At 43.5% G+C, this 20,318-nt stretch overlaps 1 protein-coding gene across 1 annotated transcript; it reads right to left on the reverse strand.

Annotated features, from left to right (window-relative positions):
• Positions 1-7,734: 7,734 nt before the first annotated feature.
• Positions 7,735-19,415, reverse strand: LOC139445755 (ZP domain-containing protein-like). The gene is made up of 8 exons (XM_071226962.1): positions 19,308-19,415; positions 18,275-18,345; positions 14,974-15,323; positions 13,120-13,298; positions 10,784-10,983; positions 9,888-10,085; positions 9,152-9,462; positions 7,735-7,908 (listed from the first exon to the last, which is right to left on the reverse strand). Exons 1-8 carry the CDS (start codon positions 19,377-19,379, stop codon positions 7,736-7,738), a joined length of 1,554 nt encoding a protein of 517 aa, XP_071083063.1. The 5' UTR covers positions 19,380-19,415; the 3' UTR covers position 7,735.
• Positions 19,416-20,318: the final 903 nt, after the last annotated feature.

A 20,318-nucleotide genomic window follows, 5' to 3' on the forward strand; every position in this document is an offset into this window, starting at 1 on the left:
TTTGGAGCATCTGCGACGAATGACGAAGTTTGCTTTATGACCATAAACCACTGCTGTCGAAGGTCAAGGACACAATACAGTGAATGATAGACCATACAGACATATATTCATCGACTAATGATTTATGGGAATTGGGAAGAAATTCTGAAAGATGAGTGACTAACCCTGTCTGGTTTCTGAATATACACAGAATTTAGGGTAGTGGTTGCTATGGTTACTTTTTTTACCATGTTTATTCATTGATTCGTCTAAATCAATATTGCTCACGCAAATGTCTGTTAAACTTGTTAAAGAGTGTAGGATTAGAGTAGTGAGAATCTGAGATATGTGATGCAGTAGATATTATATTTATCTTGCAGGGTGATATGTGATGTCAATTTGCAGGGCATGCAGGCATTTATTTACTGTTGACTTTTTGACTGTATTCCTTTTGTAATCAAAAAATACATTCATTATATTTGGAGTTTATGATTGTTAAAATTTTGGTTCAAATGAAGATGTGATGTATCAGAATATATTTACATGTATTTGAAGAGGTAAAAATATAGTGACTTTTCTCTTCCTATGGCGATGACGATATTGGTTCATGAAAGGAATGTATTTGGCTTTATAATCATCATTTGGAGGTTCATTATTTTAGTGTTTTGTGGTTATAATTATACTAATATTACTCTCATCTGGCTAATCCCGTCCAAAGATGGTACTTGTTGTTGCCCTGCCTGGTGCACGGCATTTCCAATAGTGAATGTGCCAATTAGCTTCTAAATTTGGGGTAGGGCATTTGAAAGTATTTAAGAAATGTTAATCCTATGAGATCCTGCATTATTATCATCTTCCCGAGGCAAAAGTGTCAACTAGCCTTTTTATCAAAGTCTACTGGGGCGGTTGGGTAGCCTAGTGGTTAAAGCGTTCATTTTACGCTGAAGACCCGGGTTCAATTCCCGACTTGGGTACAATGTGTGAAACCCATTTGTGGTGTCCCTCGCCGTGATATTGCTGGAAAATTGCTATAAGTGGAGTAAAACCACACTCACCCACTCACTCAAAGCCTACTAGGCTTTGATATGGCCTCGTGGACATGCTTGCAAAGGAAGAGGATTATTTCAGGACTGTTGGTGGTTATGACTGTGTGTGGCTGTATTCATGGTATCATAATCAGACAAGGAGGGAAGTTCACCTCCAGAGAACATGTTGCTTTAAAGATTATCCTGAGAAAAGTCTTTTTTAATATGTTGAATGTTTGTGAAAGAGAATTAGCTTTAAAAATGTTAATTGTTTACAAATTCCATATTGAATATGTATGTGCAACGAGGGAGTAAAACTTCCTTGTCCATCTTGTGTTTGCTGAGAACTGTTTACTGTGAACAAGGTTTCAAATTGATGTAATCAGATATTGTCCCATGTCCACATATTTTTTCCAGGGAATTTCTGATGAAGGGTGTAAACTCTAATAATGTATATAATATTGTGAAAATAAATGTTGACACAAAGAATATGTATGTTTGTTTTTGTAAGTATTTATAGTTTTCTTGCTTAAAAAGTCCATGGTGTACCAATTGATGTAATACACAAAACTCCCCATTTAAGATTCAGGTAAGAATTGGTCTTCCGTAACCCAAGATTGTCATTAGAGGCCACAGGCAGGCGGTCAGACTCGCTGATTGTTGATGCATTTCATGTATCCCAGTTGCATGGATCAATGCTCATGATGTCAATCACTGGATTATCTAGTTCTGACGTGATTATTTACAGGCTCACTGACTGGTAGGTGCAGTTCATTGTGTCCCAGTTGCATGGATCGATGCTCATGACGTCAATCACTGAATTGTCTGGTCCAGAGTCCTACCTTAAATAGCAAACAAAATCCACAAAACAAAATGGGTATTAGATGGCCACAATGACTGAAATTCATGAGAAACAGGAAGTATGACTTTGGTGATAACCTAGACTGGAACCAGTCCCTGTATGATTTAAACATAATTTAAGAAAAACCTTGGTATATTTTCCCTCTTTCCTGGTTTGTTCGGCATCAAAATCTCAGAATTATTTCTAATTATTTTTTTATTGTTATATTTTGTTTGTTTGCTTGTTTAACTCATTTGATGTGTTATTTACATATTTTCATAAAATGGAGATCCTGTCTAGAAATAACCTCTGCCGACCCTGGTTGGTGGGCCATCAACCACTGGATGGTGTGATTCAATGCAGTTATCTAGTGGAGCACTCTACATGTCGCTAGTCTGGCACCCCACACAATTATTCAAGAAGAAAAACATTTATTATTGTATAGAGTCTCATGTTGTATTGTAATATATATATATATATATATATATATATATATATATATATATATATGCAGAATAAAATAGGCAAAAAATTGCCACATCCCGCCTGCTCAAGTAAATGTGGTTTTATGCCGCTTTTAGCAGTATTCCAACAATATCAGGGCGGGAACATCCGAAATGGGCTTCACACATTGTACACGTGGGGAATCGAACCCCGGTCCTCGGTGTGAAAGAGTGAACGCTTGAATCACCAGGCTACCCTAGCTCCCGGGGGCATATGAGGCACACAAGACAATACAAGAGCATAGAATATACAATTTGATAAATTGATTTATAAATATTGTGTGTGTGTGTTGGAGAGGGGAGGGGGGTGTCTTTGGCGTCTGAAGTGCAGTTCATACATCAGTGATCACTCTACCGAATTTGATGAATCTCTGCGAAAGGGCACACTAATACCGGAAGCATTTTCGCCGGAATTCGTAGATTGTTTTTGACATGCAACAGCGCTTGTCTCCCAAAAGAGCTAAAGACCCGGATGGCCAAAGCAAATGACCGGAAACAGTATAATTACTTATTTACTAAGTCACGTGAAGATGTTTTATATACAGTTATCTCTTGCCGAAACCAAATACCCAGCTGTCTCTTCGGGATTCCGGGTTACAGCAGATTGTTTGCACCGCAGCTTGTCATTAGAGCTTAATACAATGAGGATTGGGTGCTAAATGTGTAAATTACAGCTATTTCTATAGTGCCATTAATACAACTTGCTACCATTATATAGTAGTGCGGCAAGAGGTTTAACAAACTTCTTGTAAGTCATTAAATATACCACCTGTTCAACGGGTGTAAGCACGAGGAATGAGAGATTTGCAAATTCTACATATTTCCACAAATCATACCTTACGTCTCAGTAATAACTCGGGCGATGGGGTAGCCTAGTGGTTAAAGCGTTGGCTCGTCACGTCGAAGGCCCGGGTTCGATTCCCCACAAGGGTACAATGTGTGAAGCCCATTTTCCGGTGTCCGCCGCCGTGATATTGCTGGAATATTGCTAAAAGCGGCATGAAACCATACACGCATATATATTCCCCTTTAAATGAAACTTCTACTCAAACTGTGACAAAAGTCACCATATATATCGGGAGCAGCACAGAGGTACCGTAGCTACCATTTGAACCTGACTGCTAAGTTCCATACCGATATTTACAGATTTTCTACATTTATGTAATTTGTAATATTTCCAGTAGACCAAAAAGGGCCCTTATCCCACATCCTTTGATTTAATAAACTGTGACCAGAGCTACAGATAAGCTGTGTATTTGCGTAAAATACCCCACCACCACCCCACCCCCCACCTCAAAAAATAAATAAAAATATAAATAAGTAAATAAATGAATAAATAAATAAATAAATAAATAAATAAATAAATAAACAACTATTCAAAACTTGCATACAGAAACGCATGCATTAAATGAAAAACTCTATTGTGCACGCTTAAATACCCACACGAGGCTTTTTCAGCATGCGCACGACGTAGCTAATTTCCGAAACACTATTACGAGCTAATTTACTTTCCGAGTCAAGCCTGCACATAGAACCGTTATATACTTCTAAAACATTATTTCATTTTATTTTAAATCTCAAAATGCTTACTCATTTTGGGAAAAAACAAATAGAATGATGAAGAGATGAGTGAAAAAATATTGGTTACCCAATGAAAAATGTAATAACCCAAATAAAATAGAAACCTTCGAGTAAAAACTCAATTGCTCAAAAAGTTATCTGGAGCTGTGTGTGACTATGTTACATATACGTACAGTGTACTTTAACACTAAGTCCATGGCCTATGTGAATATTAGTACATATACGTATGAAATGGGCCGACAGTAATGATTAATCAGTATACGAAGTCTATAGCCTACATTAGACAATGACGTAACGTAAAGAAATCAATTTCAACGTATGGTATCACTACGTGTCAATCTACAGTAGCTCGTTAAATCTGCGTGTAACGCTGTCATCACGTGTAATCATCAAACCCCGGGGCGCGGGGCATCTGAACAGGGAGTGTCTTGTATACACCCGCCCGAGGCTGCAATAAACTTAGGTCTGTTATGGTTGGGGTATTCAGATTGACATCTATGCAGATATAGTGATCGCTGTACTGACACATAACTGAATATATGAAGTGATGTTATTTGTGACAGTTGACTCAGCGGTAAAGTCTTTTGTTTCCCGTTCTATCGCCACGTCAGCGTACTGTCTGACTTAAAAAAGGTCGGACATAGAGACTGGACGATCTTAAGTGACACGTGGCCTAGATACGTTAAAAAAAATTCTTCTTCTGCATGCTTCAGCACGACAGCATCATACGCATCTCGGAAAACAAACGATTTATAGGATCAAATTAATAAAATGTTTTACAACCCTGTGTTTTTGTTACCCAAATCCTACATCTAAGCGTATATGAATAGACCGTTCAATGGCTTCTTTGTATATACTATTTTGTTTGGTAAGGTTTGAAATCATGTCTGTTTGTTTGTTGTTTAACGCCGCACTTACAAATATTCCAGCTATATTCCAGCGGTCTGTAAATAAACGAATCTGGACCAGAGAATCCAGTGATTGACATCATGAACATCGATCCACGCAATTGGGATACGATGACATGCATCAACAATGTCAGCGATCCTGACCACCGATCCCGTTAGTCGCCTCTTTATGCGAGAAGCAGGGTTGCTGAAGACCAATTCTAACCAGGAACCTTCACGGGCGTTGAAATCATGAACCATATGCAGGCCATCAAGGCTATATTATGCTAGTATATCAAGTCATGATTCCAAGTACTGTGTCAGATAGTCACGTGATACGGTGATAGCTTTTTAGAAATAATATACATATTTAGGTACAGCTTGACTGAATTTCTTTTATTTTTGCAAATATATCTGAGCGTATATCAAAGAGGAGGGCGGGAACTGAGCTGGAATAAAATTCAGGTTTCGATATTTTTGTAAAGTGAAAACGGCTAGTCCGAAAAAAGCGGGGTGTCGGTGGATGTTTCTCAACTTTTGCTCACATGATATGCTGGATGACCTGAAGAAAATGTGTTGAGTGACCGAAAAAATAACGATTTTGATCCAACAAAACAATATCTCAGCAGCTGTTGTCATGTTAACGGCGTACGTGGCAACACTGTGTGGCGTGTTGTTAAAATCTGTTAGTCAACATTGATCTACCTCGTGAAACGACGTACAAGCTGTGGCGCAATCCCCGAAGCGTTGTGTGTGCATACAAGCCATGTCAACTCAGTGAAGTGGAATATAATACAAATGTTTTGATCCTGTATCGGAAAATCTCCCGAAGATCAATACTCAAACATATGTCAACATTCATGTTTAGAGGCTCTGCTGAGCACATTCCGGAAAGTGGGTGAGGATTTTGAAACTAGTGACTCTCCTCTAATGCTTGTCATACTTTGGATGACGCTCCACATGTCGTTGTTTGTTTGTTTGTTTGTTGTTTAACGCCATCCTCAGCAATATTCCAGATATATGACGGCGGTCTGTAAATAATCGAGTCTGGACCAGACAATCCAGTGATTGACATCCACGCAATTGGGATACGATAAAATGCATCAACCATGTCAGCGAGCCTGAACACCCGATCCTGTTAGTCGTCTCTTACAACAAGCATAGTCGCCTTTTACAGCAAGCATGGGTTGCTGAAGGCATATTCTACCCCGGATCTACACGGGTTCGACATGTCGTTGTACATATTTTTCATGACCCTTCCCGAAAAGACAAAATGCAAAAACACTTGATATCCATTTATACATAACCCTCCCACAACATATATAAAGTTTATTATGACCCTCCCTTAGAGACTGTCATGTTTTTATAAGTCCCTGCAATTGTTGACCTTCTGCAATCGATATTGAACAACAGATCCCTGCACGAATAAGGGACGGAACTCTGCACGATTAAATTCTGTCTTGTGTCTATATCAAATTACCACGACTTTTAAAAAAAAAAATAATCTCATATATCATACCCAATTTCTAAACCAACAATGACAAATAAAGTCATATTAGATCTACACTTTAATGATTGACCCCGAATGAATTTAGTTTCAAATCTATACGGCGTTATTATCAAATAACAACAAACGGTTTATCTTAGTACATCATGCTTACTCGACTTTCCACAATTTTTAATTTTAAAGACGTACCATTCACATTTATATACGCGCTTGTAGCTTACTTTAAAAGATTTTAAGAGCGCTTCCATTAGCGACGCCTTCGATCTCATTTTCATTAGATTGTATCGACTTCTTACCCTGGTGTTTAAATTACTCATCATCTGAACTTACTTGATTCGTTTCATCTCTTTTTTTCCCTTTTCGAAGTAAAATAATACCTAAAAACATTTTTATGAGCTTTACGGTACAACCACGTCAATTCACTCACACCTCTTCCTGAAGCTGACGTCTCGTCACCTCGCTGTGCGCGTCAGTTTAGTCAGTGAGTGAATGTTGTTTAACGCCGCTGTAGGGTCCATCCACGTTCCCCTACAGCTATATTTCTGTCTACAAAAAGGTTATCAGGTGTGGAATGATGCCTCCACTTACGATACTGCATCCCTGGAGATGAAACTTGGGTTTGTACACTACAGGTGAGTGAGTGAGTGAGTGAGTGAGTGAGGTTTTACGCAACTTTTAGCAATATTCCAGCAAAACCTCGGCGGGGGACACCAGAAATGGGTTTCACACATTGTACTTATGTGGGGAATCGAACTCGGGTCTTCGGCGTGACGAGCGAACGCTTTAACCACTAGGCTCACCGACCGTGATACATAGCTGGCATAAGTAAGACTTGAAGACTGGAATTTTCATATTGAAATACGAGATAAACATTTCATGGCATCCAGCGTACTTAACTGCGGCATCCGGAATACCACTTAACAGGACTGGCACAGATGTTGTCACCCTCGAGGCGTTGTGCTCAGAGCAGTTCGTACTTTCAGTTTTGGGCAAGCAGATGAGAGTTACCTGCCCTTATTTGAAAATTAAAAGTAAAGTACCTGGGGTGAGGAGAAATTGGGTTTAACGCCGCATTTATATAGCGACTTGCACGTGTTTATGTGGCTGCTTGTACCAGTCCGGACTGATGCCGATTTATAGTGCTAGCTCACTGAGATACCGTCCGCAGTTTAACATGAATACCCCACTTAGACACAGTATATTGACTCCGAGCCGACCAGTCCTTGTTTCATCTCCTTAATGCCGATCCCCAGGCACGGTAACAATAAGTACCATCTTTTAACGTATTTTACTATGAAGCGGTCGGGGATCTGACCCTCGACCGTCTGCCCGGCGAGCAGACGCTCTACCACTAGACCACGGAGACGACCTACTTTTGAAAAGAAGACAACAACAGAATTGTTAACGGCGTTTTAATGTTTATCGTACCGAGTCTCCGTCTGGTCATCGCTCTCGTGTCCAGCCTCGCCCCGGAACAGCAGATACAGCGTCGCCATCACCATCACCAGTGACGCACACATCAGTGCCACGCCCACTATCATAGCTGGCTCCTCCATATAATAAGTGTTGCCATTCTTACCGTCAGCTGTGGATGATATCATGCATGAAACATATGGGCACTTTGGAACAGGCTACAGTGAGAGTGAGTGAGTGAGTTTGGTTTAACGCCGCTTTTAGCAGTATTCCAGTTATATCGCGGCGTGTCAGCTGAATCGGGGAGGAAAGCCTGTAGTGATGCAGATCTAAGACGTTTACCACTTCGGGGAAACCAACGAGAATGGGTATGGTGCTGGCAAACCTAGAAACATAATCGGGGGGAACCGGGATTCGAACCCACAATCATAGGTTTGTGGCGTGCCCAAGGGACGCAACTCTGCACAGCGAATCGCTGTGCCATAGACGACTGGGCCACCCGCTGTGTAGTTGCGTCCCTTGGACACGCCAGAAACCTATGATTGTGGGTTCGAATCCCGATTTGCCCCGATTATGTTTCTAGGTTTGTCAGCACCATACCCGTGCTCGTGGGTTTCAACGAAGTGGTAAACGTCTGAGACTATGGCTACTACTACTACTACTACTACTACTACTACTACTACGACTACTACAACTACTGCTGCTACTAATACTACAACTGCTACTACTACAACCACTACTACAACTACAACTACTACTACTACAACTACTACTACTACTACTACTACTTTTACTACTACTACTACTACTACTACAACTACTACTACCACTGTTACTACTACTACAACTACTACTACTTCTACAACTACTACTACTACTACTGCTACTACTACTACTACTGCTACTACAACAACTACTACTACTACTACAACTACTACTACTACAACTATCATTACTACTTTTACTACTACTACTACAACAACAACTACTACTACTACAACTACTGCTACAACTACCATTACTACTACAACTACCGTTACTACTATTACTACTACAACCACTACTACTACTACTACTACAACCACTACTACTACTGCTACTACAACAACTACTACTACTACGACTACTACTACTACTTTGCTTGCACCAGACACGAACCAGCGCGAAATACCAGTGTATAGGACTTGAACCCGTCACCATTCACTCGCTATACAATATAACCTCGTTTTTCCGGAGCCCGTTAATCTGGGATCCCCTCTTCCATATATCATAAGAGTCAAAATACGTGCCCCTAACTCGTTTATCCGGATATTTATTAATCCGACCTCTTAGTTCATGTAAATGTCCTGATAAAAGGGGTCAACTGTAAATAAATATTTTTTTTGGTAATAAATAAGAATCGTTTATGGGCATACCAAATTTAGTTGAACGTTTTGTCCTCCTGTTGATAACTCGGATCGGACCCGCTGAGAGATGTTGTGAAGTCAAGTGAACCTCTTTCTCCAAGTCGCTTTCTCTCCTCCCTCCAGCGTCCCTCCTCCCCCTCCCCGGGGCCAGACAACCGTGGTGACATCTAGACTCGGAGTCAGACGCGTTACACACCAACACCTCGCAGTGGAAGTACACCATGCTGGAACTGTTCACGAACTTGAACGTCTCTAAGGTCAAGGTCTCCTCTGTCATGTGACTGACGTCTTTGAAGGTCAAGGTTGAATCATGCGCACACCTGTATCACGAATATGCATACTTAATTGTACATCGCCTACATTTCCATAGATTGAATACGTTGTAGATTCGAATAGGGCAAGCTACCCGTGAAGATCCGGGGTCTTCAGCAACCCATACTTGTCGTAAAAGGCGACCATGCTTGTCTTGATAGGGTGGTCAGGCTCGCTGACTTGGTTGTCGATGTCATCGTATCCCAACTGCGTGGGTCGATTCTCATGATGTCAATCACTGGATTGTTCTCCCGGCTCAATTATTTACAGACCGCCGTCATGTACCTGGAATATTGCTGAGAGCGGCGTTAAACAACAAACAAACAAACAAACTGAACCAAGCTAACGAAATAATCTACTATAATATTTCAAATATCTTAACTGTAATATTTTACAGAATCCGATTTGATAACTGAGAAAGGACCATACTTGCCCATTTTCAAGAATCAGATATTGCACAGAACTATCTGGCGAAGGTGTGGGCGTGGCCTTACAGTTCCTCGCAAACACCTGCAGGTTCGAGTCGTTGGATTGGAGGGATAGTTTGATTGACAGGCTCTCTCCCGGTTTGACGCTAAGGGGTAAGGCACTAGAGGGTTGGTACACGACTCCTTTATGGATCAGATCCATGCTGAAACAGGACATATCGGGTATGTTTCAAGATCAGTTTCCCGAGATGAGAGCTGTTTGACCTCAAATCGATCTTACATCTGCGGCTATCTTAACTCTTTATTGTATAATGAGATACGATATAGACGTAGGGCTAAGATCATTTAGTGGATACAGAATAAACAATCAAGAAAACCCCCTCTGGTAAAAACGAAATGAAATTATACAGGTGAGGATGAATAAAGAGGAGTTCTTGTGTTTTGTTATGTATGTAACTATATACAGGTAGCGCTACCACAATAGGAGTATTGCCGTTGCGTCCTTTGGCCGTTTGCTCCTATTTCTACGCGTCAATAGTCTGGTCTTGTTTCATCACCATTTAACTTTCGTCAAGAATAACATCATATTTATCCTAGTTCTTTGAATGGACTGACTGTTTGTTGGACAATGCTGCCTAGCGAAGTGAGACAAAGTGGGCTTTAAATCTTGAACGTCGCGTTCAGGAGTTTTGTATTTATATACGTGACAGCTTAATGTTGGAGAAAAGCCCGGTTATGCAGGTTTCGGACGTTTACCACTTTGCTGAAACCCATGAGCACGGGTATGGTGCTGACAAATGTCGGGTCAAAATCGGGGCGAACCGGGATTCGAACCCATGATCATTGGTTTCTGGCGTGTCCATGGGGCTCGCAACTCAGCTTGGCCACTCGTGACCCCTACCTGATCTCATACTTGCCCTGGCTGCTAGAGAGGACGTGGAGGTCCCCAGTGTCAACGAGGTAGTAGTTGCGTGCAACGACGTTCCTGTTGTAGAAACAACGCACTGTCACGTTGATGTCTCTCACGTACGAGATGTGACCCGACACGGTCACGTCCTGGGCGGATACCACGTTGACATAGACGAAGTCTTCACCGACCGCCTTCACAGATGATAGTGTGATTTTATATATGCGGCAATATAAATATGATAAATCGCTTATATTAGGAAAAGCTACATCAAATTTATAAAAAAGGAAACTCAAATGATGCGAGTGCTAGTACGATATCGCCATAATTAGAGAATTAAGAAAATTTCACCTCACCTCCATCTGTGTTTCACACCCTTCTGGTAATGAAGTGAGAGTTATGGTAGTGGGCGTGTCTGTGGCTGTCACTCACCTCCCTCTGTGTGTCACACCCTTCTGGTAATGAAGTGAGAGTTATGGTAGTGGGCGTGTCTGTGGCTGTCACTCACCTCCCTCTGTGTGCCACACCCTCCCAGTGGTGCAGTAAGAGTGATGGTAGTGGGCGTGTCTGTCGCTGTCACTCACCTCCATCTGTGTACCACACCCTCCCAGTGGTGCAGTGAGAGTGATGGTAGTGGGCGTGTCTGTCGCTGTCACTCACCTCCATCTGTGTACCACACCCTCCCAGTGGTGCAGTAAGAGTGATGGTAGTGGGTGTGTCTGTCGCTGTCACTCACCTCCATCTGTGTACCACACCCTCTCAGTGGTGCAGTAAGAGTGATGGTAGTGGGCGTGTCTGTCGCTGTCACTCACCTCCATCTGTGTACCACACCCTCTCAGTGGTGCAGTGAGAGTGATGGTAGTGGGCGTGTCTGTCGCTGTCACTCACCTCCATCTGTGTACCACACCCTCCCAGTGGTGCAGCAAGAGTGATGGTAGTGGGCGTGTCTGTCGCTGTCACTCACCTCCATATGTGTGCCACACCCTCCAAGTGGTGCAGCAAGAGTGATGGTAGTGGGCGTGTCTGTGGCTGTCACTCACCTTCAGCTGTGTACCACACCCTCCTAGTGGTGCAGTAAGAGTGATGGTAGTAGGCGTGTCTGTGGCTCTCACTCACCTCCACCGGCGTACCACACCCTCCCAGTGGTGCAGCAAGAGTGATGGTAGTAGGCGTGTCTGTGGCTGTCACTCGCCTCCATCTGTGTACCACACCCTCCCAGTGGTGCAGTAAGAGTGATGGTAGTAGGCGTGTCTGTGGCTGTCACTCACCTTCAGCTGTGTACCACACCCTCCTAGTGGTGCAGTAAGAGTGATGGTAGTAGGCGTGTCTGTGGCTCTCACTCACTTCCACCGGCGTACCACACCCTCCCAGTGGTGCAGTAAGAGTGATGGTAGTAGGCGTGTCTGTGGCTGTCACTCACCTCCATCTGTGTACCACACCCTCCCAGTGGTGCAGCAAGAGTGATGGTAGTAGGCGTGTCTGTGGCTGTCACTCACCTCCATCTGTGTACCACACCCTCCCAGTGGTGCAGTAAGAGTGATGGTAGTAGGCGTGTCTGTGGCTGTCACTCACCTCCATCTGTGTACCACACCCTCCCAGTGGTGCAGTAAGAGTGATGGTAGTGGGCGTGTCTGTGGCTATCACTCACTTCCACCGGCGTACCACACCCTCCCAGTGGTGCAGTAAGAGTGATGGTAGTAGGCGTGTCTGTGGCTGTCACTCACCTCCATCTGTGTACCACACCCTCCCAGTGGTGCAGTAAGAGTGATGGTAGTGGGCGTGTCTGTGGCTATCACTCACTTCCACCGGCGTACCACACCCTCCCAGTGGTGCAGTAAGAGTGATGGTAGTAGGCGTGTCTGTGGCTGTCACTCACCTCCATCTGTGTACCACACCCTCCCAGTGGTGCAGTGAGAGTGATGGTAGTGGGCGTGTCTGTGGCTGTCACTCACCTCCATCTATGTACCACACCCTCCCAGTGGTGCAGTAAGAGTGATGGTAGGGGCGTGTCTGTTGCTGTCACTCACCTCCATCTGTGTACCACACCCTCCCAGTGGTGCAGTGAGAGTGATGGTAGTGGGCGTGTCTGTGGCTGTCACTCACCTCCATCTGTGTACCACATCCTCCCAGTGGTGCAGTGAGAGTGATGGTAGTGGGCGTGTCTGTGGCTGTCACTCACCTCCATCTGTGTACCACACCCTCCCAGTGGTGCAGTAAGAGTGATGGTAGGGGCGTGTCTGTTGCTGTCACTCACCTCCATCTGTGTACCACACCCTCCCAGTGGTGCAGTGAGAGTGATGGTAGTGGGCGTGTCTGTGGCTGTCACTCACCTCCATCTGTGTACCACACCCTCCCAGTGGTGCAGTAAGAGTGATGGTAGTGGGCGTGTCTGTGGCTGTACACGTGAGGTCTCGTAACGTCAGGCTGTCAGCATGTAGCCCTGGGAATTCTTTCTTGGTAAACTCCACGAACATGTTGTGAGAAGAACACGTGATGTTGACGCCCTGAGCTGCATGGTGGTTCGTTCAGAAACAATCTCATTAAAACAGACCCGTGAGCATCCGGGGAAGAATAGGTCTTCAGCAACCCTAATCTCATTAAAATCCGATCTTAGTTTTCGCTACCGCTAAACAAAGATCTGAGGACATCCCATTACGGGTCACGTCAGAACGACCTTTCGCGAATTTTGACTGACCAATGAAATGACTGACAAGAAATCGACATTAGCCAATCAGAAGGCAGCTTTCTCGAGCTTTACGCTTTCAAATTGGCGACTACGCTTCGAAACATATTTTGACGTATTCTCGATTAAAAATAAAACAACTGATAAGATGAACATTCTGGATTGGCTTATAGATGGCCTAGATTGTAATGGATATAATCATAAAACCCGTAACTGTCGTTCGGAATACCCCGTGTTAAATATTTCGTGGTTGCATGATTAGAAAACACATTCCGACTGTCACTTTCATAATCTGGTAAGCGACGCTCTGATTGGTTGGATGAAAGGTCGTTCTGACTTGACCCGTAATGGGATGTCCTCAGATCTTTGTTTAGCGATAGCGAGAACTAAGATCTGATTTTAATGAGATTTGTGCAGAAAGTACATGCGACTTTAAAATACTGAATATTCAAAATACAAGTGTGATGGCCGTGGACGTATCTGTTGTTTTGAACTTTTGTTTTGATATGATCTGTTTTATTTTCCGCGTTATCATTATCAATAAATTAATGAATTGGAATATTGTAATGGTGAAGTGACAAAATATTCAACTAATTTGTGTATTTAATAGAACAATATATATTTAACTTCATTAACATAATTATGTGTATATTTATTCATATAATGCATGAGCGTACCATTCTCTCTATTCCCATACTCTATACTGAGTAGGCACGCTAGAAACCTATGATTGTGGGTTCGAATCCCGGTTCGCCCGGATTATGTTTCTAGGTTTGTCAGCACCATACCCGTGCTCGTGGGTTTCACCGAAGTGGTAAACGTCTGAGACCTGCATCACTTCGGGCTTTCCTCCCACATTATGCTGACACGCCGTGATATAACTGGAATACTGTTAAAAGCGGCGTTAAACCCGACTCACTCACTCACTCACTATACTGAGATAACATAAAGGTTTGTGGGCGCCACACTATATGTCGGTGGTCTGTAAATAGTTCGGTGATTGAAATAACGAGCATCGATCTACTCAATTGGGATACATGCATCAACCAAGTCCGCGACTCTGACCACCCTATCCCGTTAGTCGGCTCTTACGACAAACATAGTCACCTTTTACAGCAAGCATGGGTTGCTGAAGACCTATTCTACCCTTGATCTTCACGGGTTAACGTAAGGGCGTGATCATTAATTAAAGACGTTATGATTCATCGCAGATTCTGTACCAAGGAATATAAACCTGGAAAAAGTAAGTATCTCTTTCCATATAAAAAAATGTGTTTTGTAGAAACCGTATCCTTCTGTAATTTTGTGAAGAAACCCTTCAATTATCTACAAAGAACTGGATCAGAGAAAAAACACGACTGTCGTTGTAGGCCTTTCCCTGTCGCCTCGATGTACGGCCACAGAGCGGGTATATCACACCACACCCCGTCCTGATAAGCCATCAATTAACAATAGAATGGAACTATAATGTACTGGGTAATCAAGGCACTATAAAACGCACCTTGCTCGCAGTGAAGTCCCGTAAACCCAGAAGGGCAGGAACAGTTGACTGTGGTGCTGTGTGGTATGTCGATACATGTCCCCCCGTTTCTGCATGAATGGACAGAGCATGCACTAAAACAACCAACATGCACGTGTTCTGTCGTCCCGCAGTTGTGAGTGCCCCACGAGCTGTGTCCGCAGTCTGGTAGCGCAGCTTCCTGTCCAGTACATGTCAAGTCGTCGAGTAAGAACTGAGCGTTTGGCCCCGTGACTGTGGCAAACGTCGGACGGAGAGGTGAAAAGCCGAGCTGCCGACATACAACAACAGCGGCGCTGGTGGAGAAGCCATCATCACACACTCCACCCCATCTGTGAAGCAAAGAGATGGAATTCAACAGAATCTTCTAACACTTCTAAAGGTGTGATGATCGGTAAATGGAGCGGCTTGATGCTTTCGGCATAAGTTTCGACCTAGAACAGCTAGTGCATAATACTTGAATGTTTCCAGAGAAGGGTAGTGTCACGATAGGTGTCTGCCTGGTAACATTTTGAAGGAAGTATAGAGTTGGGTTTTTTGTGTGTGTTTTTGTTTGTTTGTTGTTTAACGCCACACTCTCCAATCTCCAATATTCCAGCTATATGACGGAGGTCTGAAAAAATAATCCAGTAATTGACCAGACAATCCAGTTATTAACATCATGAGCATCGACCCACGCGATAGGTATACGATGATATGCATCAACCAAGTCAGCGAGCCTGACCACCCGATCCCCTTAGTCGCCTCTTACAACAAGTAACGGATCTTCAAGGGTCTGTTGAGATTAGTGTCTGTGATGGAACATTCTGAAGGAAGGGTAGCGTTGACAATGGTGTCTTCCTGTGGAATTTCTTAAGGAAGGGCAGTGTTGGCATTAGTATCTGTGTTGAAAAATTCTCAGGAAGAGTAGTATTGGCATTGGCGTCTGCCTGGGAACATTCTGAAGGAAGGGTAGCGTTGACAATGGTGTCTGCCTGGGAACATTCTGAAGGAAGGGTAGTGTTGGCATTGACGTCTGCCTGGGAACATTTTGAAGGTAGGGTAGTGTTGGGATTGGTCTGTGTCTGTGTTGAAAAATTCTCAGGAAGAGTAGTGTTGGCATTGGTGTCCGCCTGGGAACATTCTGAAGCAGGGTAGTGTTGGCATTGATGTCTACCTGGGAACATTCTGAAGGAAGGGTAGTGTTGGCATTGGTGTCTGCATTGACGTCTGTCTGGGAACATTCTGAAGGAAGGGTAGTGTTGGCATTGATGTCTGCATTGACGCCTGTCTGGGAACATTCTGAAGGAAGGGTAGTGTTGACATTGGTGTCTGCCTGGGAACATTCTGAAGCAGGGTAGTGTTGGCATTGATGTCTACCTGGGAACATTCTGAAGGAAGGGTATGTTGGCATTGGTGTCTGCATTACGTCTGTCTGGGAACATTCTGAAGGAAGAGTAGTGTTGGCATTGATGTCTGCATTGACGTCTGTCTGGAAACATTCTGAAGGAAGGGACGTGTTGGCATTGATGTCTGCATTGACGTCTGTCTGGGAACATTCTGAAGGAAGGGTAGCGCTGACAATGGTGTCTGCCTGGGAACATTCTGAAGGAAGGGTAGTGTTGGCATTGACGTCTGCCTGGGAACATTTTGAAGGTAGGGTAGTGTTGGTATTAGCGTCTGCCTGGGGACATTCTGAAGGAAGGGTAGTGTTGGCATTGGTGTCTGCCTGGGGACATTCTGAAGGAAGGGTAGTGTTGGCATTGGTGTCTGCCTGGGAGCATTCTGAAGGAAGGGTAGTGTTGACATTGGTGTCTGCCTGGGAACATTCTGAAGGAAGGGTAGTGTTGGCATTGGTGTCTGCCTGGGAACATTCTAAAGGAAGGGTAGTGTTGGCATTGGTGTCTATATGGGAACATTCTGAAGAAAGGGTAGCGTTGACATTGGTGTCTGTCTGGGAATATTCTGAAGGAAGGGTAGTGTTGGTATTGGTGTCTGCCTGGGAACATTTTGAAAGAAGGGTAGCGTTGACATTGGTGTCTGCCTGGGAACATTCTGAAGGAAGGGTAGTGTTGGGATTGGTGTCTGCCTGGGATCATTTTGAAGGAAGGGTAGCGTTGACAATGGTGTCTGCCTGGGAACATTCTGAAGGAAGGGTAGCGTTGGTATTAGCGTCTGCCTGGGGACATTCTGAAGGAAGGGTAGTGTTGGCATTGGTGTCTGCCTGGGGACATTCTGAAGGAAGGGTAGTGTTGGCATTGGTGTCTGCCTGGGAACATTCTGAAGGAAGGGTAGTGTTGACATTGGTGTCTGCCTAGGAACATTCTGAAGGAAGGGTAGTGTTGGCATTGGTGTCTGCCTAGGAACATTCTAAAGGAAGGGTAGTGTTGGCATTGGTGTCTGCCTGGGAACATTCTAAAGGAAGGGTAGTGTTGGCATTGGTGTCTGCCTGGGAACATTCTGAGGGAAGGGTAGTGTTGGCATTGGTGTCTGCCTAGGAACATTCTGAAGGAAGGGTAGTGTTGACATTGGTGTCTGCCTAGGAACATTCTGAAGGAAGGGTAGTGATGGCATTGGTGTCTGCCTGGGAACATTCTGAAGGAAGGGTAGTGTTGGCATTGGTGTCTGCCTAGGAACATTCTGAAGGAAGGGTAGTGTTGGCATTAGTGTGTGCCTGGGAACATTCTGAAGGAAGGGTAGTGTTGGCATTGGTGTCTGCCTAGGAACATTCTGAAGGAAGGGTAGTGTTGGCATTGGTGTCTGCCTGGGAACATTCTGAAGGAAGGGTAGTGTTGACATTGGTGTCTGCCTTGGAACATTCTGAGGGAAGGGTAGTGTTGGCATTGATGTCTGCCTTGGAACATTCTGAAGGAAGGGTAGTGTTTGAAGTGGTGTCTGCCTGGGAACATTCTGAAGGAAGGTTAGTGTTGACATTGATGTCTGCCTGGGAACATTCTGAAGGAAGGGTAGTGTTGGCATTGATGTCTGCCTGGGAACATTCTGAAGGAAGGGTAGTGTTGGCATTGATGTCTGCCTGGGAACATTCTGAAGGAAGGGTAGTGTTGGCATTGATGTCTGCCTGGGAACATTCTGAAGGAAGAGCAGTGTTGGCATTGATGTCTGCCTGGGAACATTCTGAAGGAAGGGTAGTGTTGGTATTAGCGTCTGCCTGGGAACATTCTGAAGGAAGTGTGGGATCTACTGTAACCCGGAATCTTCACATGATCACGTAGTCAACCATCTTGAAAGGTTTAACTTCAGATGTTAAATATCAGAGGTTTTATCAACACATAGTATCACCCACCTTCCTCTGAACACCTCCAGCCTCCCCTCCCCCGGCCAGGCACCGCCCACCAGGCGAACATCCCCGGGGGTCTGTCAACATGAAAGGAACATGCTACTCAACATTTCCTTGGGATAATACTTTCATTTCCTCGTGCTTTTGGATACAGTTATCTTACTGTCATCCACCACAAACACTGCAGTATGTCTTTCCATTATCAAAAAGCCCTGATGTCACTGGGATAATGTTGAAAGCAGCGTTACACATCACGCAAAGGTGAGGTTAAATGAGGTTTAACGTCGTGTTCAAGAGTGTGGGATTGATATGGCGACGTCCATGTAGGTGTGTTTGCTTGTATTAGTTTGTTTGTTGTTTAACGTCGCACTCAGCAATATTCCAGCTATATGACGGCGAGCTGTAAACAATCGAGTCTGAGCCAGACAATCCACGCAATTTGGATACAATGATATGCATCAACCAAGCAAGCGAACCTGATCACCTGATCCCGTTAGTCGCCTCTTAGGACAAGCATAGTCGCCTTTTAGAAGAAGAAGAAGAAGAAGAAGAAGAAGAAGAAGAATGTGTTGCTGAAGACCTATTCTACCCCGGATCTTCACGGGTCACTTGTATTAGTCCGGACTGCTGCCATTGCAAGCTCACTGATAATACCATGTTGCAGTGTAAAATGGGTGCTTTGAAACATCGCAAGGCCGGCATATATTTTTCGTTTTCTTCGTCTTATTTTTAATGGTTATCATAATCTAGGACATGACTACAGTCACGAAATATTGTTACACGACACTAAAAAATAGAAAAAAAATGAATTACAATCGATTTAAATTAATCATTTGATTTATACGTCTCTGACGTTTTGTGGCAAGATTGCAAGGGCCAAAATAACTAGTAGGTTGACATTGGGCAATGTAATAGTAGATACAATATCATTATATCTTCAATTAAAATGTTATTTTTTTGTCTTACGGAAAAGCATAAAATACTAAGATACATATAAAAATGGAGAAAATGCCAATACGCATATATACTCTATATTTACCTGTGAAAAGGTAAGATGGAACAATAGAGCTATTGTAAACACGGCAGACAGCTGCCTCAAATAATCCAACATTGTCCCAGTATTGCTACTGTAAGCCTGGTTCAAAGGCTTATCTATTTCTGGATTTCTGTGGGAACAAACGTGTGTCCCAGCCTTGGATGATAAAACCGGTGATTGTACCATTCTACAATGGGTAGAAGCGAACATTTCTTGATAGTTTTAATGAACTAATATAGGAGAGTCTCTCGTGTTTGTCATCTGACGCCCGCCCTTATCTAATGCCTTATCACGAAATACCGCGATGATTACTTAACGAAGATAGCTGCGCGTGTACTAATATATGCAGTGTAAACAAGCCATTCCGCCCATACAGTATATCAGGGTCGCAACTATTCTATTTGACAGTTTGACATTGCAAATAGAATAGAGTCGACCCATATGCCAGTTACATGTTCATTTCACGCACGTGCCAATTCTGGATCGAGAGACCGTGAGCGTGTTGCACGAGACCCAGGGGACAGCTACCGCTTTGTGTGGAACGAGGACAAAACCCAAACTTTTAGAGACAGTTTACTGTCTACAAATTCTATTTCAATGCTTGACAAGTGTTCAGATTTTATCGCTTCAGGTAAAATTGATAAAGCAGTTGGGGTATTTTCAGATGTTTTATGTACCGCTGCGAAATGTATGAAACGCCCTTCTTATATTTCTAGAAGTAAACAGCCATGGTTCGATAAGGAGTGTGAATACCACCGCTGTGAAAGATATCGGCTTCTTAAGGTATCCGTGAATAAAAAGAGTTATATCAAGACAATGTACAGAGTACCATTTTGACTAACTTGGATAACAGTAAAATATTTTGGGCAAATTTGAAACGTTTGTCTGCTACCACTGTCCGTCCTAAGCCAAATATAAATATTGAGCAATGGTTTTCACATTTTAAGGGGTTGTTCGATTCAGAAAGGGGGGATGAAGATAACACTGTACCAGATAACAATTTTGATGACTTAA

The sequence above is a fragment of the Haliotis cracherodii genome, unplaced genomic scaffold (genome assembly GCF_022045235.1).
Source record: "Haliotis cracherodii isolate W230 unplaced genomic scaffold, xgHalCrac1.p SCAF_6, whole genome shotgun sequence".
NCBI lineage: Eukaryota > Metazoa > Mollusca > Gastropoda > Lepetellida > Haliotidae > Haliotis > Haliotis cracherodii.